The following is a 25547-nucleotide window of genomic DNA, read 5'->3' on the forward strand; positions in this document are numbered from 1 at the left end:
ATAGACTTAAGGTCTGGGTACCATCAGGTAAGGGTTAAAGAGAAAGATATTCCAAAGACAACATTCAGGACCAGCTACAGGCACTTTGAGTTTCGTGTTATGTCATTCGGTTTGACCAATGCCCTAGCAGTATTCATGGACTTGATGAACCGTGTGTTCAGACCCTTTCTAGATCTGTTTGTGATTGTATTTATAGATGATATTTTGGTTTATTCTCGTTCATAGGCTGAGCATGCAGATCATTTACGTACCGTACTCAGAGTTCTACAAGAAAGGAAGTTGTACGCAAAATTCTCCAAATGTGAATTCTGGTTGAATTATGTAGCTTTCCTTGGACATATTATTTCAGGTAAGTGTATCCGGGTTGATTCAAAGAAGATTGAGGCAGTGAAGACTTGGCCTAAACCCACGACACCGACGGAGGTTCGTAGTTTCCTGGGATTGGCAGGTTATTACAGGAGATTTGTAGAAGGCTTTTCTTCTCTTTCAGCACCATTGACAAAGTTGATTTAGAAGGCAACTAAGTTTTAGTGGACTGATGCTTGTGCGCGGAGTTTCCAGGCATTGAAGGACAGATTAACTTCAGCACCGGTTCTGGCACTCCCAGAGGGTACCGATGGTTATACTATCTATTGTGACACTTCGGGCATTGGATTGGGTTGTGTACTGATACAGCATGGTAAGGTTGTATCTTATGCTTCTAGACAACTAAGAAAGCACGAGAAGAATTACCCGACCCAAGATTTAGTGTAAGGACCCGTAAAAATTTAAACCAAAAACTTGGAGTTTTGTGGTGCCAAATTAGATTCCTGCGTTACTATAGTAGAAAATTATTCGTGGTGCCATTTATGCGGTCACTTTGCGGACCGCATAACCATTATGCGGTCGCATATGCGACCGCAGACTTGTGTCGGGGCACCATTTTTCTTAATTTAAAACCCAACCCCCATTTCGTTAAAATACCCCATTTAGTCTATTTGAGCTCATTTCTGATATTTCTAGTGTGAGAGAGAGATGGTTCTAGAGGGAAGAACTAATTTTCATCAATCAATCTTCATCCATCACTCAAAGCTTGGAAATACTCAAGTAGAGAACTTAATTTCTTCATCCAAAAAGGTAAGACTTCATCACCCCAGCTATTAATTTCAAACATAGCTATAATGGGGTACTAGGGTAATACTTCATGGGTATGAGAGTGGTTCATCTTGCATGCATGTGATAAAGAGTGTGAGAAAAATAAGAAGTGAACTAGAACCATGAATGTTTTCCTAATTTTGGGTTCAATTTGTATATTGCTTAAATAGATTGAGGTTGCTAAGGGTTCCGGAAAATTGTAGAGTCTAAAGAAGCGCAATTGAGGTATGTATGGCTAACTCTTTTCTTCCTAGAATCGAACTCCTGGTGTCCGAATGATTGGTGTAAGTTCTGACTTGATCGTACTAGAATTGTTTGCCTTAGTGTGTTGGGTTGAAAGATTTATGTTCCCTCATTGTTTTAGATATTTACCATGTCATTATGCTATTTGAGGATGTATCTATGATTTTCCAAGTTCCTTCCCTTATGTGTGCAATGCCTTATATGATGGTACTTATCGACACGAATGATGACGTTATTTGATTGAATAAAAATGGAAAGACTTGAATTGTAAAATGTGCCCAAGTGCCAAGAACTATTTAATAAATGAGGCTGTTTGTGCCATGTAATGAAATATGGGAAAGATATGTGAATTGAGTTACAATTGGAAGAGGTTATGTCTCAAGTGAGATGGCTTAGCCGATCGGGCCGAGATCGGATGCCATGCCGTACACATGGTGGCATTTGTGTTGGAACTATTGATTTACATTGTGGATATGGATATGTCTCACTTGGGATGGCTTAGCTGGTCGGGCCGGGACTGGACTCTGTGTAAAAACACGGTGGCATTATGAGTTGTGGCTTTGACACTAAAGATTATTAATCTAAAAAGATGAAAAGATTGAATTGGGAAATGTGTAATCCTTATTTGGTATTTTCTTGTATTTTCATGAAGTTCTTATTGATTATTATGACTGCCTTCTCTTTGTTTCACTGTTCATTCTACTGAGATTGGTGTTTGCCTTACATACTAGTACTATTCGACAGTACTAACGTCCCTTTTGCCGGGGGCGCTACATCTTTTAATGGATGTAGGTGGTTCTATCGCAGATAGCGCTGATCGCAGATAGTGGTGTTCTCCCTCACACTCATCACAGCAGCCTTGGTGAGCCCCATTTCTTCCTGGGGTCATGTAGTCCTTCTTTGTATAAGTTTTCATATTTTGAGGTATAGCCGGGGCCTTGTTGCCGGTATTGTCATGTTGCTCTTTTGTACCCTTAGAGGCTCCGTAGACATTTATGTGGGTCATGTACGTATGTTGGGGTATCATTGGATCGAGTTGTATTTTGGGAACTTAACTACGACATAATGTATATAATGAAAAATGAACTAGCAACGTTTATATATTTATATAACTGATCTCTCCCCTGTTTTACAAATGGTGACGCATTCCCTTTTTGGATCATGAATGAGTTGGGTAGGAAAGGTTTACTAGGCTTGCTCGATCGGGTTCACTCAGTTGAGCGCCGGTCGCGCTCCCCAAGGTTGGGGCGTGACGTTTAGAGTTAGCCGCGGTGATTCATGCACTAAAGATATGGAGGCACTATTTGTATGGAATTCATGTTGATATCTATACGGACCATAAGAGCCTTCAATATATATTCAAGCAAAAGGAATTGAATTTACGTCAGAGGCGATGGTTGGAGCTACTGAAAAACTATGATGTTGATATTTTATACCATCCAGGAAAGGCGAATGTAGTAGCCGATGTCCTCAGTCGTAGATCTATGTGTAGCTTATCATATTTACAGCCAGAGAAGAGTGAGATAGCTCGTGAGATTCATCATCTAGCTGATCTTGGAGTTCGATTACTAGATTTAGGTAGTACCAGAGTTACTATTCTGGACACGTCAACATCCTCTCTAGTAACTGAAGTGAAGGAACACCAGTATGAAGATCCTGTGCTAGCTCACTATAGAGATACAACCCCTCAAAAGGAGAAGACGCCATTGGAGATTACAGGAGATGGAGTCCTCAGATATCGAGGTCGATTATGTGTTCCTAATGTGGTAGGGTTGTGCCAGCAGGTTATGGGAGAAGCTCACTATTCTCGTTATTCTATTCATCCAGGAGTGACAAAGATGTATCATGATATCAGGGGAATATACTGGTGGGACGGAATGAAAAAGGATATAGCAGAGTTTGTTGCTCAGTGCCCTAATTGTCAGCAGGTTAAGATTGAGCATCAGAAACCCGGTGGATTATTGCAGGCTATAGAGATTTTGACTTGGAAATGGGAAGTGATTAACATGGATTTCATCATAGGCTTACCTCGTACCCATCGTAAGTTCGATTCTATATGGGTTATTGTTGATAGACTCACAAAATCAGTACATTCTTTGCCTGTCAGGACTACGCATTCAGTATAAGATTATGCAAGGCTTTACATTAAGGAGATATTACGACTTCATAGTGTCCCTATATCTATTATCTCAGATAGAGGTGCTCAGTTTACAGCTAATTTTTGGAGGTCCTTCCAAAAAGGATTGGGGACTCAGGTAAGTCTTAGTATAACATTTCATCCCAAATAGATGGTCAGGCTGAACGTACTATTCAGACACTGGAAGATATGCTACGGGCTTGTGTGATGGACTTCAGGGGTAGCTGGGATGATCATCTTCCACTTATTGAGTTCACATATAATAATAGTTATCATTCCAACATTCAGATGGCTCCATACGAAGCTCTTTACGGACGGAAGTGTAGGTCTCTTATCAGATGGTTCGAGATTGGGGAAACTAAGTTAGTAGAACCAGAGTTGGTACAACATGCACTTGAGAAGATTAAGCTTATAAGGGAAAGGCTATTAGCAGCTCAGAGTCATCATAAGTCCCATGCAGATAATCGACGACGAGACTTGGAGTTTCAGGTAGATGACTGGGTATTCCTAACGGTATCACTAATGAAAGGCGCTATGAGATTTGGTAAGAAAGGAAAGCTTAGCCCTTGATATATTGGACCTTATAAGATTATACGCAGAGTAGGCCAAGTAGCATATGAGTTAGACTTACCTTCCAACTTGGAGTCTGTACATCCAGTCTTTCATGTGTCTATGCTCCGTAAGTGTATTGGAGATCCTTCTAGAGTCGTTCCAGTTGATGATATTCAGGTCACAGAGAAGCTATCATATGAGGAAGCTCCCATTGCTATACTAGATAGACAAGTTCGGAGATTGAGAACTAAGAACATAGCTTTAGTTAAAGTACTTTGGAGGAACAAGAATGTGGAGGAGATGACTTGGGAAGCTGAAGAAGACATGAAGTCTAGGTATCCTCACTTGTTTCCGCTTCCGGAGGAGGATCGGACTGAGACATCACAACCTTTAGGTATGTATATGATACTTGATTCTTATTTTAGTTATTGTTATTGGTCGTGTGAGGCCATTGGTGTTATTGATGATTGTGGCCCTGTGTGGCTTTGTATTTTTGGGTTTGCTGTGTGACAGGTTGGTAGTAGTACCGTTACAAAGGAGACTCTGCCAAAATTTTTATAAATTTCTGGGAGTTTAACATTCGAGGACGAATGTTTCTGGGGGGGGGGGAAGATTGTTACACCCTGTGCATCCCAAGGTGACATGATGAATATGAGACTTGTTAATCATGATTTAAATGAGTTTAAGTCATAATATGGCTATATATGATATTTGGATAGAAAATATAAAGTTTGAAAAAAATCGGATTTAAGTTGCGGAAAAACCGACTAAGAATTTGCCTTGTAACAAAGTTTTTTGAGAAATAAATTTTGTGTGCTACATGAGGTATTTTTGGGACATATTATATACCAAATAGGAGGTCTTGGAATATAGTTTCCAACGCTCTTAACTGTTCATTCATACAACATCCGGATAAAACGATATAAGTATCGGAAGATGGGCCAATGAGAGAGTGCCAAGCTAGCACCTCTTTGACTTTTGAAAAGTTGATATATAGGTCTTAAATCGTCTCTCTCTCTTCATTTTTACATAGGACCCGACCAGAGAACACCATAAAACCTATCCTTGAGCTCTCTAATAGGGTTTCAAAGAATACTAACATCTCGGGTACAAAATCGAGAAGCGATAACATTGGAACGCTCCCTAAGACGTATGTATCATTAGATCGCCTCTTTTTTTTCCCTTTGTAGTTCGAGTTTTGTATGGTACTTCATAGTTAAGAAACGTCTAATTTATGTATTTAAGTGTTTAATTATCAAGGAAGGTTGATCTATTGGTTTCCTAATATTTAGAACTCGCGGGACGGTGATTGAAAGCCGTGAGTTCGATTTATTTCACTTTTAGTGGACTGTTTTGTAGTCCACTCGTGTTGGCCTATTGTGCTGATGATTTATGGAGTTTGGAAGGATGAAGGGCGTGGAGAAACGCCACATGTGGTAGGGTAGTAGGCTGATCGCTCGTCGTTGTAATTACAGGCTAATTGATAACTTATTGATTGGGTATGTTATGATATATTTGAGGGTTTTGTTGTATTGAAGGTCCCGAATTGTAGTTGGGTTATTTTTGAGTTGCTGATTGTATTGTGTTTGTATCTCGCCTATAGTAGGCTTGAGGGAGCAGTGAAATCAGGGGAAATGCTTCCCGTTTTATTTTAGAATCGAGTTATCATTTGAAATACGTGATATACCACCATCATCTAAGTTGTACACATATTTTTATGTTATAGGGTTGGCACGCTAGTTGTCATAAGCTTGTTGTTGAGATGCATTGACGACTTGAGGTATGTTAAGGCTATCTATTCTTTCCTTTTGGTATGATCCATATGATACAGATGAAACGTGCAAACGCTGAACTTTTATAAATGACTCTATTCATAGAAGTACTAGGGGTTCCTATGTTCTGGATTCCCCATATGTCCTACTTTCATATTGTCTGTTCATGGGTCTCGTGACATTCCGAGAGATATTATTGACTTACTTCATTATGCATTGCATCCATTTATACATGTATACTGACCCATGACCAGATGGAGTTATATACGCGTATAGTATATGTATATGGGGTATGGGGAAAGGTTATGGCATTATATATGCACCACCACCTGATCAGCTGGTATACGTTGATGATTTTGGCCACAGTGGCTGAGATGATATGATGGGATACCCTCAGAGGCTTGATGATGTTATGTACGCATATACCTATGCATGGTATGGCATTTATGCGCACATGCATGATATTATAAATATTTTCATAATTCACAGAGTTATTCAGACTTACAGGTTGAGTTCCTTACTCCATGTTTCTTTCATGCCTTTTATATATTGGTTTTTATGCCTTACATACTCGGTACATTATTCGTACTGATGCCCCTATTGGCTGAGGGCGTACATTTCATGCCCGCAGGTGCAGGTAGACAGGCTGACGGCCCCCCTCCTTAGGATCCTAGCTCAGCGAGATTTGGTATGATCCATTTGATCTGGTGCTGCTATTGGTTTTTGGTACGATACTTTTGTATACATATAAGGGTATGATGGGGCCTAGTACCGTCCTTTATACAGTTGTACACTCTATTAGAGGTCTGTAGACAGTCATGTATAGTTATATAGTATGTGGCCTTGTCGGCTCGCCCTACCGTATTCCGTATATATGTATCTCAACATAGATAAATATATATATATATATATATTACTTTTGGGCATGTTTTCCCATGTGTGTTGTTCATATGAATCAGTAGTTTATTTCCAGAAGTTATGCATGACCTACACATATTTCATGTTTATATCTTAGACATATGCTTAGGGGTGTTCGATAGGTAGAACTCGGGCACTCATCACAGCCCATCGGTTTGGGTCGTGACAAATTTGGAGGAAGATGCCAAACCCTCCATTGAACATCAAAGGAGACTCAATAAAGCCATGCAAGAGGTGGTCAAAAAGGAGATCATAAAGTGGTTAGATGTCGGGGTTGTCTACCCCATTTCTGACAATTCATGGACTTCTTTGGTGCAATGTGTTCTGAAGAAGGGGGGCATAATGGTGGTCACCGATGATAAGAACGAGCTGATTCCAACAAGAACGGTGACCGGATGGAGAGTGTGTATGGACTATCGGAAGCTAAACAAAGTCACAAGGAAAGACCATTTCCCACTACCCTTTCTTGACCAAATGCTTGATAGGTTGGCCGGTTAGGCGTTCTATTGCTTTCTAGATGGATATTCGGGCTACAATCAAATCCTTATTGCCCCGGAAGATCAAGAAAAAATAACTTTCACTTGTCCCTATGGTACTTTCGCTTTCAAGCAGATGCCATTTGTCTTATGCAATGCACCGACAACTTTTCAACAGTGTATGATGACGATTATTACAGATATGGTAGATGACTACGTTGAAGTCTTCATGGATGACTTTTCAATAGTCGGGGATTCCTTTGATGATTTCTTGGCAAATTTGGATAAGGTATTGGAAAGGTGTGAAGAAACGAACTTGGTATTGAATTGGGAGAAATGCCATTTCATGGTCGAGGAGGGTATTGTCCTTGGCCACAAGATTTCAAAGAAGGGAATAGAGGTCGACAAAGCAAAAATAGAGGTGATTTCTAAACTTCCACCTCCAACATCTGTGAAAGGCGTGAGAAGTTTCTTGGGTCATGCGGGGTTCTACAGGCATTTCATAAAGGATTTTTCCAAAGTGGTGAACCATTTGTGCAAGCTTTTGGAGAAAGATGCTAAATTTCACTTCAATGATAATTGCATGAGAGCATTTGAATTGCTCAAGTTCAAGTTGACAACTACTCCCATGTAGCGGTTAGAGCAGATTTGGGGCAAAGTATCAACAAGATCGTTCATCTAGTCTACTATGCTAGTAAGACCATGAATGATGCCCAAGTCAATTACACTATGACCGAAAAAGAGCTCTTTGCCATTGTGTTTGCTATTGAGAAGTTCCGTCCATACTTGATGGGTGCAAAAGTGATTGTCCACATGGATCATGCGGCACTTCGTTACCTTATGAGCAAGAAAGATTCCAAATCCCGATTGATGAGATGGGTGCTTTTGTTGTACGAGTTTGATATAGACATCCAAGACCGAAAAGGAAGTGAAAACCAAGTGGCGGACCACTTGTTTCGTTTGGAGGAGGGGAGGCCGCATGATGGCCTTGAAATCAATGACTCTTTCCCCGATGAGCAACTCTTAGCCATTTCAATGAAAGAGGTGCCATGGTTCGTGGATCTAGCAAATTTTCTTGTAAGTGGTATCACCCCGGATAAGTTCTTTTCAAACCAAAGGAAGAAGCTCAAACGGGATTGTCAAGACTATTATTGGGATGAATCGTAACTTTTTCGGATTTGTACGGATGGAGTGATTAGAAGATATGTACCGGAGGAGGAACAAGTTGAAATTCTTGGGGCTTGTCATTCTTCGCCGTAAGGTGATCACCATGGTGGAGCAAGAACGACGGCCAAAGTAGTAAGTTAAGATTTCTATTGGCCCACTTTTTACAAGGATGCAAGTGATCTAGTCAAGCGTTGTGATGAATGTCAAAGGGCCAGTGGAATCTCAAAGAAAAATGAAATGCCCCTCACCACCATTTTAGAGATTGATATTTTTGATGTGTGGGGTATTGACTTCATGGGACCTTTTGTGAGTTCTTGTGGAAATACCTACATCTTGGTCGCGGTTGATTATGTGTCTAAATGGGTTGAGGCCGTTGCTCTACCCAACAATGAAGCAAGAAGTGTGGTGTCATTTTTGAAGAAGAATATCTTCACAAGATTTGGTACTTCGCGGGCTATCATAAGCGATGAGGGTCGCATTTTTGCAACAAAGCTTTTGACACTTTGCTTAGAAAGTATGGTATCACTCATAAAGTTACGACTCCCTATCACCCTCAAGCTAGCGGTCAAGTGGAAGTCTCCAACTGGGAGATAAAGAGTATTTTGTCCAAAACAGTGAATGCTAACCGGATGAATTGGTCAAAGAAGCTTGATGATGCACTATGGGCTTATCAGACTGCTTTCAAAACTCCTATCGGGATGTCTCCATACCGGTTGGTGTTTGGCAAAGCTTTTCATCTTCCGGTGGAACTCGAGCATAAGGCCATGTTGGCTTTAAAGAAGTTAAAGCTTGATTGGGATGCAGTTGCTAACTTGCGGGTTGCACATTTGAATGATTTAGATGAATTCCGGTACCATGCATATGCAAGTTCGTCCTTGTACAAAAAAAGAATGAAGTATCTTCATGGCAAATACATCCGAAACAGGGAGTTCAAGGTGGGCGATCTTGTTTGTTGTTCAACTCACGATTGAAGATGTTTCCCGGAAAGCAAAAATCCAAATGGAGTGGTCCCTTTGAAATTGTGAGTGTGACACCTTTTGGTGCATTGGACTTGAAGAAAAAAATGATGAAGTACTCCGAGTCAATGGTCACCGGGTGAAGCATTATTTGGGAAACATGGTGGCAGTGATTCATTTGAAGTGATGGTAATATGTGTTGTGCCGCGACGTTAAATAACTGATTTAACTTGGGAGGCAACCCATGTTTCTTTTTATTTTTCTTTTCTTCTTCTTTAGATAGGTCTTATTTTGTGCTAATTGGATTTGAAGTATGTTGCAAGAATGAGTTTGCTTTACAGGAACTGTGCTTAGAAAAAGTGGCTACGTATGGAAAAAGTACGGACCGCACAATTTTGAATGCTACAGCAGAAGGTAATTGCGGCCGCACAATTCTTGTGCGGACCGCACAAATTGAGATAGAAAAATGCAAACTCTCTGAAGTTTGGTCTATCAGAGAATTAGCTATTCTGCAGCCGCACATCAAACTGTGTGGTCTGCAGCAAAAATCTGCGGCCGCACCCCAAATTGTGCGGACCGCAGATCATTAAGGGCAATTGCGCCCCCAGGTAACAAAGTGCGGACCGCAAAAGGAATTCTGCGGTTGCACTTCTCCTTTGTTCCTCAAGCTTGGCCATAGGTATAAATAGTAGCCTTGGGCTACTGTACAAGTTTTTCATCTCTGAGCACTCTAAACCCTAAAATTTGGAACTCATCTGTTCAAACATCTGCCACACTCCATCCACGTCTGTGATCAGTTAGTTGCACTCCTTCATATCTGATATGCTCAAATCACTTCTAGGATTCTTCAATTTTCTTAATTTAATTTACAATTTGTTAGTTATTTTAGGCCATCTGTCACTAGAGGTCAATTTTATGTCTATGAGAGGGTTTAAATTGTGCCGGGTCAACTCCTAATTGCTATTTGGGGAATGGGTATCTTGATTATCATGTTTTATTACAATTACCATGTCGAATTTGTGCAAAAATTGAAACCCTTAGAAAATATGCCCGATTTAATTTTGAAATCTGCTGCCACACAAGAAATTGTGCGGTCCGCGGAAGTAGAGATTAGGGTAGTTGGTGAAGCATGATTCTGCGGACCGCACTTGAAATTGTGCAGACCGCAGAAATTTCACTGCGGCCGCAGAAATGTGTGTGCGGCCGCATATCAGCCCATTCTCTGTCTTCAGAGAGTTGTTATTTTGAGGCATCCAATGTGCGGCCGTAATAAAAATTATGCGGACCGCACTTCAAATGTGCGGTTGCACTCAAAATTGTGCGGACCGCAGTTTCATCACTGCAGCCACACTTCCAAATTGTGCAGTCCGCACAACCCAATCTGCAGTCGCACTTGCAATTATGCGGACCGCACTTCCCCACCCTGCATTCATGTTCTGAAATGTGTTATACTGCCTGTTTACAATTGAACCAGAACTAACTTTTGTTGTTGCTTGTTACAGAAAATGGTCAGATCCCGAGGTCGTGGTGACACGTCAAAGGGGAGGGGTGAGCCTTCCAGAGGTAGAGGCAAAATCAATTTACCCCTTGCCCTCCAAAGGGTAATCAACAAGAAAGCCACAATAGGCCGAGAAAGACAGCTCGAGCCCTCCGAATCTAGTTTATATGCCCTTTCTCGGAAAGCATCGGAAGGAGACTCAGTGCAAGAGCAGCCTTCGATTCAATTACACCTACAGCAGCCACATGGAAGGTACCAACTTAGAACGAACCTTTCTCCTCACGTAGCACTTCCGAGGGTTCGGAGAGTGCAAGTCAGGCTTCAGATCCCTATTCTACACCTATCCCTAAAGCACCAGCAACTGGTGTGGATGATATTTCGGACGATGGTAGAGGAGGTGATACCACAGTTGCCGGCCTTGAGAGGTCGAAGAAGAAAAAGGTCTGGGAGGACCGGTTTGTGAGTCTGGCTGCCTTCACTAGTTTCCGTGAGTGGTGTCCGGTGAGATCGCTCACTCTTGAGCGAAAGTTCCTACTTCAAGACCTTGACAAGTACAATCCAGAAGTGTTGAGGTAGTTCCGAGAAAGAAAGGAGTGGATATGGTTCACCCAGTCAATAGTGGACGCCAAAGAATACTTGGTCCGGGAGTTCTATGCCAATATGGCACATATCAAACAAAGGGACCAAAGTGACAAAAGTAAGAAATCTGAAGGTGCGGTTCGACCAACACACATTGGACACCTACTTGGGATTTGAGGACAAGGAGCCAGTGCAGTACTTGGAGAAGCTGGCAATGGGTGATGCAGCTCGCCCATGGCTAGCTGGGATTCTTGCGGCCCCGGGGCCACCACCACCATGGATCATTGCAAGGGTTCCTATTCAGCGGAACACCTGAATTTCGAGGCAAAGGGGTGGAAAACCTTCGTATGCAGCAAACTAGACCCGTGCCAGAATGAGACCAATTTACCTATTCCACGGGCAGTTCTAGTCGCATCTATTATGGCCGGGTACCCGATCAAAGTGGGTGCCGTGATGTCAGCCAACATGACAGTGGTTGCCAGGAAAGCTGACACCTTCTACCCGTATCCCAATACCATCACTGAGTACCTTACAGATGCACAGGTAGAGCCCCGAGACTTTGACACGAAGGTTCGGGCAAAAAAGTCTTTCTCTTGGTATTCTCTGATGGATCCAAAGAACCCAAAGAGAAAGGGTCAGCTGACTACTACCGTAGGCCAGTCTAATGAGCCTTCAATGGTAGATGCAGAGTTCGCATATATGACCTCAACTTCAGCAGTGCCATCTTCCAGTACAACTACCATGACTCTACCTTCAGTCTCAGTACCTTCCAACTCAGCTTTGAAGCCAGTGCCTATGTCTTCTGCTCCACTATCTGCGCTGCGAATCTCCCAGACACTAGCGAGTCTCAGCAATTGGATGCAGACAGCTACTGTAAAGCTGTCTGACATATCCAGTACTGTTGTAACATAGTCCTTCATTCAGGCACCACATATACCTCCGACAGTGGAGGAGACTTTGAAGAAGCTCCTGGAGAACCAGACCACAATAATGAACACCTTGGTACAACATGGATTAGCGATTGAGGAGCTGGGCAAGCAAGTAAAGAAAATGAGGAAATCCCAGGCATCCAAGAAATTAATTGAAAGGCGGCAGAAAGAGGTGACCAAGATTGCAGCAGTTGGAGATCTTCCATTTGACATGTTGATAGATCCAGCAATGTCAGCACCATCAGCACCAGCAGATCCAACAGCACCATCAGTTCCAGTGGCACCGGCTGGCCAGTCTGAGGAGCCAAACAATGCTGCTGACACTGCTGAGGCAGTGCGTCAGATGTTCACCAACCCAGCCACTCCCAGAGTTGAGGATGATGAGATCCAGTTGGAGGAGATAGAGGGTGGTGATGATGCCATGGACACCGAGATGGTCGCAGCTCCATAGGGAGTTTTGTTAACTCTTACCCTTCTTTTGCTCGTATTTTATTAAGCATTGAGGACAATGCTTATTTTTATTCGGGGGGGGGGGGTGGTGGAGTTTCTTTGACATTTTAATGATTCTGATTCTGTATTTTGATAACTATGAAACATTTGGCCTGTAATTAACTTATTACTATTTTCTTCTTCTTTCTCATTATGTATATATATTCTCTCTTATCCCTCATTATGTATATTCGTTTAGCTTTTAATAGTCTTTTGCTTTATTAGCTTTTTTTTATATGTTTGTCTTCTTTTTGAATTAGTAGCTTCTCTTTGATTTAATAGCTTCTTTTTATGTTTTAGTAGATAATAAGCCTTTAGTTTTCTTAATGCCACGGTTCTTTCCAAAGGTGGCGTTTGTGTGAATCGGGTGACTCTTCCCAACGATGGATGGCATGACAACCTTCTTAAGGGATTGAGCCCATTTTTGGTGGTTAGGTAAGAATAGTAGTAATAATGAATAAAAAGACCTAATTGAGTCATGCTCGAAGAGTCAAACATGCTTCACTTGGTACCAACATACTTAACTACTTGCTTATGGTTAAAAACAATGTTTTTGGAAAGAAATAGCTCTAATTAGTGACCTTTTGACTCTTGTGTTGACTTAGGCAATCATCGAGTGGTTTAGTCAAACCATAGTGATTTTCAATCTTGAATATGGTCGTTGTGGACCCTCGACTCTATCCTCTTTAACAATCTAGCTGCGTGAGAGGTAAGATGTTGTTGTTGCAAGTCCAAGTACCCGTGCAGATGGTCTAGAGCATGCCCCGAATGTGTTTCTAGTTGAAATTTTAAGTTTTGCTTGGCTTGAGAAGTGATTGTAGGCTCTCCTTGACTCGCTTAAAATTTTCCATTGCCCACCAATGTTGTTATTCCTAGTCAACCCATTTGAGCCTAAAACCTTTCTCATTTGATAACCATGTTACAAGCCTTTACCCGTTTTGTCGTGACCCTCTCTTGACACTCGAGTTTTCCTTAACACCCTTGTGAAACAATTGGCTAAAAACGTAAGTTTGGGGGAGAGACGAGGAGTTTGAAAAAGGTATCAAGGCACAAAAAATAAAAGGAAAGGCAAGAAAAAGAAAAGAAAAAAAATTGCAAAAAAAAAGTGAATAAGTTGAAGAGTTGAAGGGATTCAAAGAAAAGTAACGATGCAAAGCATGGAAAGATCAAAGAAGGAGAAAATGAGTATTATGACCAAGAAAGAGTGAAGTTAAGTGTCTCTAGTTCCCCTAAGGAAAAGGAAATGCCTTAAAGAGTTGGCAAAAGCATGAGCCATTAAAAGAACATGTAGTGCTTAAGGAAAGATGAACCCGTTCTATCATAACTTATCTAACCTTAGTCCAAAAGCTTTCATTGTATGCCGAAAAATCCCTGCGTGATTTCAAGCCGAGTAAGCTTACATTAGTGGTGATTTACATAAGGGGCAAGCCTATGGTACTTAAAGCCGTGCTTTCGATATTCTTTTGAGAGAGATGAGCGAACCTTTCAAAAATCTTTGAATTGAGTGCTATATTCTTAAGTGAAATAGGCAAACGGAGAGTAGATGAGGAGGAGTTTGGGATCCACAATGACCTACATAAAAGAGCGAACTTCCTTGATGAATAAAGTCAACTCTTGATGCTCAAGTGTCACATTAGAACTATTCGTGCTTAAAAGTTCAACTTGTTGCCTTGTTGATAATTCATAAGTGTCGTGGGTAATTATTGGTCCCAATTGATGTGTGATTGATTCACCTTTGATTAGCTGGAATGGCTCTTAACATGTGGAGGTGAGAACTACTTTATTTTTTTGAGGACAAGCAAAATCTTAAGTTTGGGGGAGATGATAAGTGGGGATTTTGACTACTTATTAGCGTCTTTTAGCTTTCATTTTAGTCCAGAAGCGCTTAATTGTGTTCCTGAAAACTGATAAAATATGCTTAATTGCAGGAATATTAGAAGATGAGCTCCCAAGATGAAATTCAACTCAAGAAGGAGTAATCTGAACTCAAGGATGAAAACAACACAAAAGCTCAAAGTGCGGACCGTAGAATACCATCTGCGGTCGCAGGTCATGAAGAAATTTCATCAGAGAAGGTTGCAAGATGCGGACAGCACATGAAATTGTGCGGCCGCAGAAGCTGGGTCAGAGTAAAAGTTCAGAGAACCTGCACCTCCAGTCCAACTCAAGTGCGGACCGCATAATTATTGTACGGCCGCAAAAGAAGAGTTGTGCGGCCGCAAACATTATTGTGCGGACCGCAGAAGAACAAGGTGCGACCGCAGATATTATTATGCGGACCGCAGATCACTTCATTATTATGCAGCCGCAGATTTCCAACCTTTTCAAGCTGAAGCGGAGTGCGGACCACACATGGAATTGTGCGACCGCAGAATCTCTGAAAGGACATTTTTGTCCAAAAATTCCAGCTCTGTATAAATAGAAGAGTTTCATTTTTTTAGGTCAACTTTTGATATCAGCAGCCACTCTAGACGTTTTCTTCTGCTCTTTTTAGTAGTTTTTGCTATTTTGAGCTTTTTGAATATTGATTTTATCATTTTAATTATTAATATGGGTTTAATTATCATTTCTTCTTTTTTTTTTTCTAATTTAAGCATGAGTAGCTAGATTTTTACTAGGGTTGTGACTCACCCCTAGTGTGTAAACTTAATGGGTGTTTGATTTATTGCTTGTTTATGGTTGGTGTTGATTATCTAGCCTTGTTCTTGCTTTTATTTGAAGAATTAATAGTTGCAAACATTATTTCATGCTTTTTTGACTTGGTCTCTACTTGAGAAAGAGAGACTTAGTCTAGGAAAACTTGGCTAGCAAGAAATTGGGTCAATCGAGAGATTGATAAGCCCAATTAAAGGGTTGAACCTAGAGATAGTAAAACCCGACTTGAGCTTATTATCAACTGCTTTGTTCAAATACCCATTTGGGCTTGAGAAAGCCAAATTGGTCAAAATCACTCTTTGGCCGAGAGGTATTGAGTGAGTACTTGAGTGTTGATAGCTATAATACACCCCAACAAATAAAACAAGCTTTAAAGTTTACAACCCATTAAGCGAACACCTAGATGAAGGTCATAGCCCTAGGTCTTTTTATCATTTGAAAAACAACCAAAAATAATTTTCTAGTTTCATTCTTTAAATCGCAACTATAGTCTAACTTAGATTTCCAAACAAAACCCAATATTGCGGAAGTGCAAATTAAGATATACAAACTCACGCATTAAGATATATACTACTAACACCCATTCACATAGCTCCCTATGGAATTCGACCCCGACTCTGTTGGGTATTATTATTGCATCGACCATTTTTATATCCTCAAATAGGGGAGTGAAATTAGACGAGATCAATGGCATGTGGAGTCGCTTCCTCGCTATATGGTTGTTCTATGAACCTACCTAATGGTAGGCTAGGAATTCGTGTTTTAGCTATATTTTATACTCTAATTACTACAGTTTGATTGTATTTCAGCCTAATTGTTAGTACTTTGTACTTATTATGTGTGTTAGGTTGTGTAGGATGTGATTTTGAGTGAAAAGGAAAGTTTGAAGCTAAAATGGATGATTTGGAGCTTTGAAGTCTAAGTAAAAGCCCAAGATATTAAGTCGGGATCACGTTCGGGGCTCGAGAACTAAGTCTGGATGTCAAAAAGTGAGAGAAAAAGATTACTCTGAGAAAAATGCACTACCGCGCCGCGGGGTACGAGGCGCTATTGCAAAATTCCTGTAGAGTGTAAAAATCAACTCTCTGAACTTCTCCACAGGTGCACCGCGTGGGGCGGCGCGCCATACACTATGCATGTGCAAATTTTACAGAGTATTTCTCCTACTTCGGCTTGAAAAGGATAGTTTCATCTGGTTCTGTTCTTACATAGTATAAATACACCAAAAATACGTTTTTAGAGGACTTTTGACCTTGAAAGCTTTGGGAGAGCTGTAGAGGCTACAAGACACATAATTTCATCATCTTTCCATCAATTCAATACGAGAGTTTGGATTATAACGTTAGATTGATGCTTTCTCACTCTTTAATTATATTTGTGATGATTTCCTCCATCATTATGGAGTAGTTTACCTTAGGGTTTGACATGATTTGGTGACTTGGTTATTGTTTATGGATTTGACTACTGCTTAATTGCTTGAATTTATTGGTGGAGCTTTAATATAGTTGTGATTTTATTTGTTATAGAGTTTAATCGAAAGAGGAACATCTTATTAAATATTATTGCAGCGTATGCCTTAGTTTATTTTGGTGATTCTTTGAAGTAATCGAGAGAGCTTTTTGAGTTACCGTTTAAATTAAGATTGAGAAATATTTGCGAGAAATTTTTCTTAGATCATTCCTACCAATAGATTCTTGCAAGTTTCACCGCACTTCACATTAGTTTATTTGAAAGATTTAGATTTAATCGAGAGAGGAGTCTGAATCAGAAGTATAAGCTAATCATTTATTGAATTCGTGAGAATAGATAGAACCTCAAGAGTGAAATATAACAGTATCATATCCAGAATAACAATCTTGCACCTATCATGTCAAAACCTTTATGCCTCACATTGATAAGAAACCAACACTAATAATTTCTAGTTTTTTTTTTTGCAGTCAATTGTCAATTGCTTTACTTTAGTAGTTAATCGTAGTTCGTAATCATTCCAAATCAAGTTTTGATCATCCTGAATAGCAGTTAAACCAAAAATTACTAGAGCATTATTTAAATCCAATCCTTGTGGAGACAATAATTTAACTATATTATCTTTGGTTAGCGAGCATCAATTTCGTGTTGTGTTTTATGCTCGTCACTACCGGCGTCCCTTTTTGGAAGTAATTTGGGGGCGTCAGGTATCTCGTCTACTCGTTCCTGGTGCTCTTTCATTTGGTCTCCGAGCGCATTGTTTTCATTTTCCATTTCTTCCACTCTTGTTCGTCCCCTCGTCGTGCTGCGTGGGCTCTCGTAGTTTCTATAGTCGTGCATGGAGCTTGTTTGTTAAGTATGCTGACTAGGGTATCAGTTAGCCATGCTTTGAGGAGTTTTTTTTTATTGCGGGTGAACCCCCTCTCCCGCATATGTGGAGGGTCCTTTCCTGTTTGGTTTTGTTGTGCTGCATAAAGGTGGGGGTGAATTTTCTCGTCTTGGAGAGGCCGTAGGCGTTGCCCCCTCATTATGGGTGTCATAGCCTTCGTTGATAGCATTCATGAGGTTGAGGGGAACATTATTTGTTGCCCTCATTCCGTTTCCTTGGTTACCTGCCATGGAAATTTGTATGCACAGAGAGGAGAGATAAACTTTGTGGTTTGTTAGATTAGCAAGTCATGTGAGTTGTAGATCTAATGGAAACTAAAAGATTGTCTGAGAAAATTCCCACAGATGGCGCCAAACTGTTTGACCCAAAATTTAGATCTAGGTTTAAACAATTAGGTTTCTAATAAAATAAAGTCAATCTTAGCCAATATTAATATCCAAAAGGTCGTTTAACTTATTTCATGACAAAATGTCACAAGTTCCGTCAGATATCAATAAATATGTAACAACAACAGTATTTAATAACCCAAGAACTAAGAAGACATCATTCAATAGTAATAAATGAAATATAATGACATTTAAGTAAATAAATACAAGTGAGATAACCGAAAGAGGATTGAATTCTGCGATATTCCTCCTGACAATGATAAGTGATTGATGAACTTTTGAATATTCGTATTCTTCTTGGATCGTGGGAGAAAAGTTAAAAACAGATACGAGAAAAAGGTATATTTTGTATGTATATAAAGCAAGAATCTTCAAAGAATGTCAAAGTGTTGTTCTTTTACAATGAGTGTCCAATTCCCCTCTATAACTACATATCTTTCTATTTATAAGGGAACATGGGGCACAAAACCTTAATAGTATAAAATCCAGAAATATTCACTCGAATATTCGCTTTAAAGTCTTAATCCTAAAACTAGTCGTTACTCATCTGTTAAAGAGAGTACGCGTCCTCGACCTCGATCTCTATTGACTCCTCGACCTTGCCTTCGTCCTTTGTCAGATCACTTCGATCTCGTCTTCGTCTTTTGTTGAAATCATATCGATGACGCGTGGCAGCCTTCAAAGGTTCTCTTAGTGTTGACGTGACCCACATATAACTAGGATAATTTTTGGCCCATACATCTATTTTCTTTTTAGTCCGTGCCAAAAGAATGACCTCTATTCTTATTTGTAAATAATTTACCTTTATGCAATGATTTATATATGCCTCATTTTACACACAAATATATATGTCTCATTTTACACCACAAGTTCAAATAGGTTAACATAAATTGAAACGGAGGGAGTACTAATTATTATGAGATATATGTGCAGTAGCAAGAAATAAGAGCAGTAAGAAGGGGAGAAAAAGAAGAAGAATAAAGAGGAAACATAGAGGAAGCGCGCGCAAACAAAAGTTCAAAACGGCAGAGGGGCATTTATTGCAAAACATAGAACAAAGCTGATTGTTTTACTGTAGGAACAAACAATGCTACTCTGTTGGATCCTTCCACGGCGACAGAAATTTCTTTTTCTTGTCGGTTTTTCCAATTCTCTGACAAATTTCCTACTTATAAATCAAATGAATTGTCAATCTTATTGCTTCTCACCATCAAAAAATCTTTTGCTGCTTCTAATTCGCTAACTTCAGGTAATTTCTTCTTCATCTTTCTCAAATTTTAATAAAGTTCATTTCTTTATTGGAGATCGGCAAAAGGAGTTTTATTTTCTCTTGGAGAAAGAAGGAAGTAATGGGAGAGATTGATACAAAATCAATTGAATCGGTGCAAGCCGCGCTTTCTTTGTTTGGAGAGAAATCAAGTGACAAGAAGAAAAACAGTTTCAGTTCATGTATCAATGTAAGCCAACTACTGGTCCAAATTATGCACTGCTTCACAAAAAAATGTACTCACTTTTTCTTTTGCACACAGTATACTTAGTACTGCTGATCAAGTTCATATATATTATATCCTCTATCCAGTAAAAGATTTAGATTGCTTCAGTCGATGATTTAATTTTGTACTTAGTTTCCCCCTACTTCCCTCAAGATAAGCCCTTTTGCTTTCATTATTTTCCCACTAAGACTAGAACTTAAGTATATTAAGTGCTAATGTTTATTATCAGCTTGAATTGTTATCTGAAATTGAGATTGCGTACTTCATAGTTGTGCTGTCTATGCAACACTCCGCAGGGTGGTAATTACAAAGTGTTTCTTGTTTGTTTATTTTTCTCTAGCTCATTCTTTATGCTTTTTGGGACGTAATTGAGAGTATGAACGTATAATATTGGTTTGAGATGAGATTAAATTGAGTGATATGGTCAATGAGGATTTATATAGCCGACCCTTATTAGCTTAGGATAGAGGTGTAGTAGTTGTTGTTGCAATAGATGGTATGGACTGTTTAGAGGACTAGGTAACTAAAAATAGTTAGAAAAAGATGATCTCATGCAGATGTGGTTATCCTGATGATGTGTAACATGCTAAGTTGAATGACTTAAAACAGACAAGTAACCAAGTCTAAATCACATCTAATGCGGAGCATTTCAGCTTTCAGCAGGGATGTATTTGAAGTTAATTGTTCATTCATTTTTTCCTTTTAACTTACAGGAGATGGAGAAAGAAAAAGATATAGGAAGTGTGTTAAGAGATTTGGCAAACCTGAAAATTCAAGTTGAAGCGAAGGATTCTGCACACAAACAAGTACTTCTTAAGCTAGACCATCACGAAAATACAGCTGATGAACACTGCTCCCTGCTAATGAGCTCTGAACTCGAGAAGGAGATTTACATGATCGAATGTAGAGGATTGAGGATTCATGTAGTTGAGCTTGAGTCACGGATTCAGGAGATGGCTGACCAAATTTTGGAGTATGTAAAGACGGGAGAACAGCTATCACACGCCATCAGTGAATTGAAGTCCAAACAAGGAGAACTACTTATAGCAGAAAGAGAGTTAGTGGCAGCTAGAGATGCTAAGCTTGAAGCCTTAACACAAGTAGAAGTGATGGAATCTGCTTTGAGCATGGAAAAGTTAAAGACTGAAGAGCTTTTGAGGAATGTGTCAAAGCTAAATGAGAGTGTTTCGCGCTTGAGTATGACTGCAACCGAGACAGAAGAAAACACTACACTATTGTATGAAAGAGGGGCTGAGTTGGAATTAGAAGCTGCAAATGCAAAGGAAGAAGTAGAATTTCTGAGAAATCAGTTGGAAATAATGCAGGATTTGGAGAAGGAGCTATTGGACAAGTCTGTACTTATTGATTCAATGAAAGTGCAACTCCAACAAGTAAATGAGCTTCGCGCTTCTTCTGAGAAAGTCACTTCCGATGTTGTATGTGAGGTGAAAAAGTTAAAAGAAGATCTGGAATTACAAGAGAGAAAGAATTGGGATCAATCTGGTTATGTAAGTTTATTGGAGTCAGAACTCAGGCAATTAAAGGGGGAACTCAACAAAGCCAACGAAGAGGCTACTCGCGCCAATGCAGATGTTGAAACGATTAGCCTTGAGTTGGAGCAGTTTAAAAAGGAAATGGTTGGGACAAGAGAAAAAGAATCAGAAGCACAAGTTGAGATAGCATTTCTACAATCTGAGCTTCATAAAGGGAGGTCAAAGATTGCAGCAGCAGAGGTTGCTGATTCAGTAGCCAAGAGCGAGAAATCAGCTTTACATCTCGCACTTCAGCAGCTCGCCTTAGAAGCTGAAGAGGCCAAAAAAGAAAACAAGAGACTAAAAGAAGCTTCTGAAGAAACACAAAATGAAGAACCAGAAGAGGGAAAAGGAGAGACGAAGGCCTATATCACAATACCAAGGGAGGAGTATGAGCAGTTGATCAAGAAGAAGGAGCCAGTTTATGAAGAACCAAATGAAATGCAAGTATTAAAGAAAGAACTAAAAACAGCAACAGTGAAAATTAACGAGTTGAGGACGAGAGCTGAGCAGGCGATAAGCAGAGCTGAGGCAGCTGAAAAGGGTAAAGCTGGACTTGAGGATCAGATAAAGAGGTGGAAGGAACACAAGGAAAGAAAAAAGGCTGCATTGGCAGCACTTAGAGAGGAGTCAATTTCCAGAGAAATTACTGAATACAAGGCTGATACTACTCCTAAAACATTACAACCTCTTGGTAAGGTTCTCAGGATGAAGTTCTAGATACATCAAATCTATAGCAAAACTTTTCTATAGCAAAGAAAGTTTTCTGTAATATAACTTTGCAAGTTTGAAAAGATGGTTTAGTGCAATGTGATTTTATTGATCTTACTAATTTCATGTCACATTCTCTTGTTACTTGTTTTTGGTCCAAAAGTAGATATAATATTCAAACATACGATGCCGCTTAGTTAACTTTTTATATATATGCATTAGACACATTAGCAGAAGATTTCTAATCTTCATAGAATCATAGTAGAGCTAGTAAGGGATTTTTCCCAAGTACATAGGTCCGTTGTTAACAGAAAAATGTACAAACTTTGCCAAATGGTATAAAGCTCAATGGCATCATTTAGTCTATCACACATATTTCAGTAGACTAGCAAGGGTCGTTTGGTTGAAAAATAAATTATCCCATGATTAATTATTCCGGAATTAATTATATCGGGATTGGTTATCTCACCTTCCCATAGGGATAAAAAAACATTACAATCCCGGGATAACCAACTTGGGTTCCGCTCTACTCCATTACTTTTGGCTCAAATAAACATCAATACACCTGCAGATGGATGACACGTGTTCATATAAGTATGAAGGGCTGAGATTGCTTTTTAATTTATTCTTGTATTTTTTGTTATTCTCCATCTTTTGCAAACAGGAACAAGAACGGTAATAGTTCCAACTGACTATTACTTTGAGTATGACAAAACATGTACCTAGTGCACTGATTTTTTATTTTATTAATTAATGGCATTAATTACTGATTTTCTACATATAAAAAGATAACCAAATTTTATTCTATTAAACAATTAATTCATATACATAATTTTTTATAAGAATACGATACACTCGATAACTGTTTGTTTTGAGGCACTCTTTGCTATGTTTGTGCTTTCATGGAAGGGAACGATTGGTTTGGTATTGGCATGAGATAAATACATTAGAAGGATAAAAATTTTGACGCCGACAAGTTCCTTCTTGTTCCGGTCCGCAAAAGATGGAGAATGACCAAAAATACAAGAATAAATTAAAAAGCAATCTCAACCCTTCATAGTTATATAGAACACGTGTCATCCATCTGCATGTGTATTGATGTTTATTGGAGCCAAAAGTAATAGAGCAGTGCCGAACCCCTAATCCTTTATCCCAATCAAACAAGGGCTAAACCCATCTAAAATTTAATTTTGGAATTAATTATCACTTATCTCTCTAATCAAACGAAAGTAAACTTAGATTGTCTTAGACTCTTTCAATGTTTTTTTTTTTAAATGTCTATTTGCTATCGCGTGTCACATTCAATTCCTTTGCATTTGTTGTAAATGTGGCATTTCTAAGTTCTAACTCCGGATCCACACATGTTAAATATAGTTATTAGCCAGTTTGGTCAAGTTTCTAAAATCAACTTATTCTGTGAAGTGTTTTTCTCAAAAGTGTTTTTAAAAAGAGTATTTGATGAAAATTAGTTTGTGCTTGACTAATTTTTTTGAAAAGTACTTTTGTATAATAATTAGTGTTTGGCCAAGGTTTTAAAAAGTACTTCTAAGTGTATCTATCTATATTATTATAAAAGCACGAATGTTAGAATACTAAATATTGATCGACGAAAATATCCCCAAAATATTGACGGATATTTATGTCCTTGCAAAATTAAATCATTCGTACAACGGAAAAGGGTCATAAATGCCCTTAACGTATTAGAAATAGCTCAAAAATGCCCTCCTTCCACCTATGGGTTCAAATTTATCCTTAATGTTATTTTTAGGCTTAAAAATGCCCATCTTTTAACGGAAAGATGACATGGCATTGATGGACATTTTAATTAAACATGTAGCATTTATTTAGTCTGGAAAAAAGTGAATTATTTTTTTACTAAAAACTGAAAAAAAAATTAAAATATTTTTTTTTCAGTTTTTACAAAAAAAAATGCTTTAAAAAAAGCTGAAAAATATTTTCTAAAATAATATTTTTGTAACAACTGAAAAATAATTTTTTAAAGCAATATTTTTTTAAAAGCTGGAAAAAAAATTCCTCTTCTTCTTCCTTCCTTGTTTGTCCATATACTTTCTGAGTTCATTTTTTTTATATATTTTAGTTCTTCTAATGAGTCAGTATATTAAAATCAAAATATTTTCGTTTTTTTATTTTATAGTAAAAAAAATTAATTAGTCTCGGAAAATGTAGCATTTATTTAGTTAAACATGTAGCATTTATTTAGGAATAGATTGGCCTTCTGAGTTCTGGAAAAATGGCATTTTAATTAAACATATAGCATATATTTAGTCTGAAAAAAGTGAATTTGTTTTTACTAAAAACTGAAAAAAACGAATATATTTCAGTTTTGATGTACTAACTCATTAGAAGAACTAAAATATATATAAAAAAAATGAACTGAGAAAGCATATGGACAAACAAGGAAGGAAGAAGAAGAGGAAATATTTTTTTTCAGCTTTTACAAAAATATTGCTTTAGAAAATTGCTTTTTAGTTTTTTTTCTTTAGTTTTTACAAAAATATTATTTTAGAAAATATTTTTCAGATTTTTTTAAAGCAGTTTTTTTTTGTAAAAACTAGAAAAAAAATATTTTCATTTTTTTCAATTTTTAGTAGAAAACAATTCACTTTTTTCCGGACTAAATAAATGCTACATATTTAATTAAAACGGAAAAGGGTCAGAAATACCCTTAACATATTAGAAATGGCTAAAAAATGCCCTTATTCCACCTATAGGTTCAAATTTTCCTTCAATTAAAATGTCCATCAATGCCATGTCATTTTTCCGTTAAGAGAGGGGCATTTTTAAGCCTAAAAATGACATTAAGAGCAAATTTAAACTCATAGGTGGAAGGAGGGCATAATTGAGTCATTTCTAATACGTTAAGGGCATTTATGACTCTTTTCCGTTCGTACAAAGACCTAACTTGATTTGGATAGAACAGGTAATATTGAAATTTTAAAATCAACTAAGGTTTTATCTCTATGAATACTTTTTCGCCGCGGGACTCTAAATTTGAATAGGAGTGGTGTTTTGGTTATACATTGTCAATTTAAAGAGAAATACATTACGTTATCTATGCTACAACTCTTCGTGCTTTATATTGTTAGCCTATGGTGTGGCTGTTGGAGAATAAACCTCTTAGAATGAATATTTCTTATAGTATTCTTTTCTACTATCTAACTTTTACATATACTATCTTGTAGTTATTGTGATTGGTATTCTTGGAAGAAATTTTAAAAGTTTGACTCTTAGTTAACAAGGTAATTTTAATCTCTTTTCATTTATTTTCTTCACTTTTACGGTGTTTAATAATTTCATCTGATAAGTACTATTTGCTTATACATGTTCATGTATCGTTAGATTTATACATGATATAATATTTTTTGTTGGTTTAGATATGTAATTATATTTTGCATATCGATATGTGATACTATGTGTAAATAGAGATTAAGATTTTGTCGTGATTTTCTTAGATTTTTCTTGTGTGTTTCTTCAATATGTTTCATTCGTTCCACATTAAACATATTTATTTTGACTGAATTAATTTTATGTCTCCTAATACAG

At 38.4% G+C, this 25547-nt stretch overlaps 1 protein-coding gene across 1 annotated transcript; it reads left to right on the forward strand.

Annotated features, from left to right (window-relative positions):
- The first annotated feature begins 19261 nt into the window (after positions 1 to 19261).
- LOC107823128 (uncharacterized) lies at positions 19262 to 22106 on the forward strand. The gene is made up of 2 exons (XM_016649719.2): positions 19262 to 19704; positions 20454 to 22106. Exons 1-2 carry the CDS (start codon positions 19597 to 19599, stop codon positions 21990 to 21992), a joined length of 1647 nt encoding a protein of 548 aa, XP_016505205.1. The 5' UTR covers positions 19262 to 19596; the 3' UTR covers positions 21993 to 22106.
- Positions 22107 to 25547: the final 3441 nt, after the last annotated feature.

This window comes from Nicotiana tabacum, chromosome 4 (genome assembly GCF_000715075.1).
Source record: "Nicotiana tabacum cultivar K326 chromosome 4, ASM71507v2, whole genome shotgun sequence".
Classification (NCBI taxonomy): Eukaryota; Viridiplantae; Streptophyta; class Magnoliopsida; order Solanales; family Solanaceae; genus Nicotiana; species Nicotiana tabacum.

Excerpts from the sequence above, each read along its gene's own strand:
- LOC107823128 (XM_016649719.2), top strand. The coding sequence starts at position 19,597 with ATGGGAGAGATTGATACAAAATCAATTGAATCGGTGCAAGCCGCGCTT. Across the intron at positions 19,705-20,453 it reads GTTTCAGTTCATGTATCAAT|GAGATGGAGAAAGAAAAAGA; the intron begins GTAAGCCAACTA and ends TTTAACTTACAG.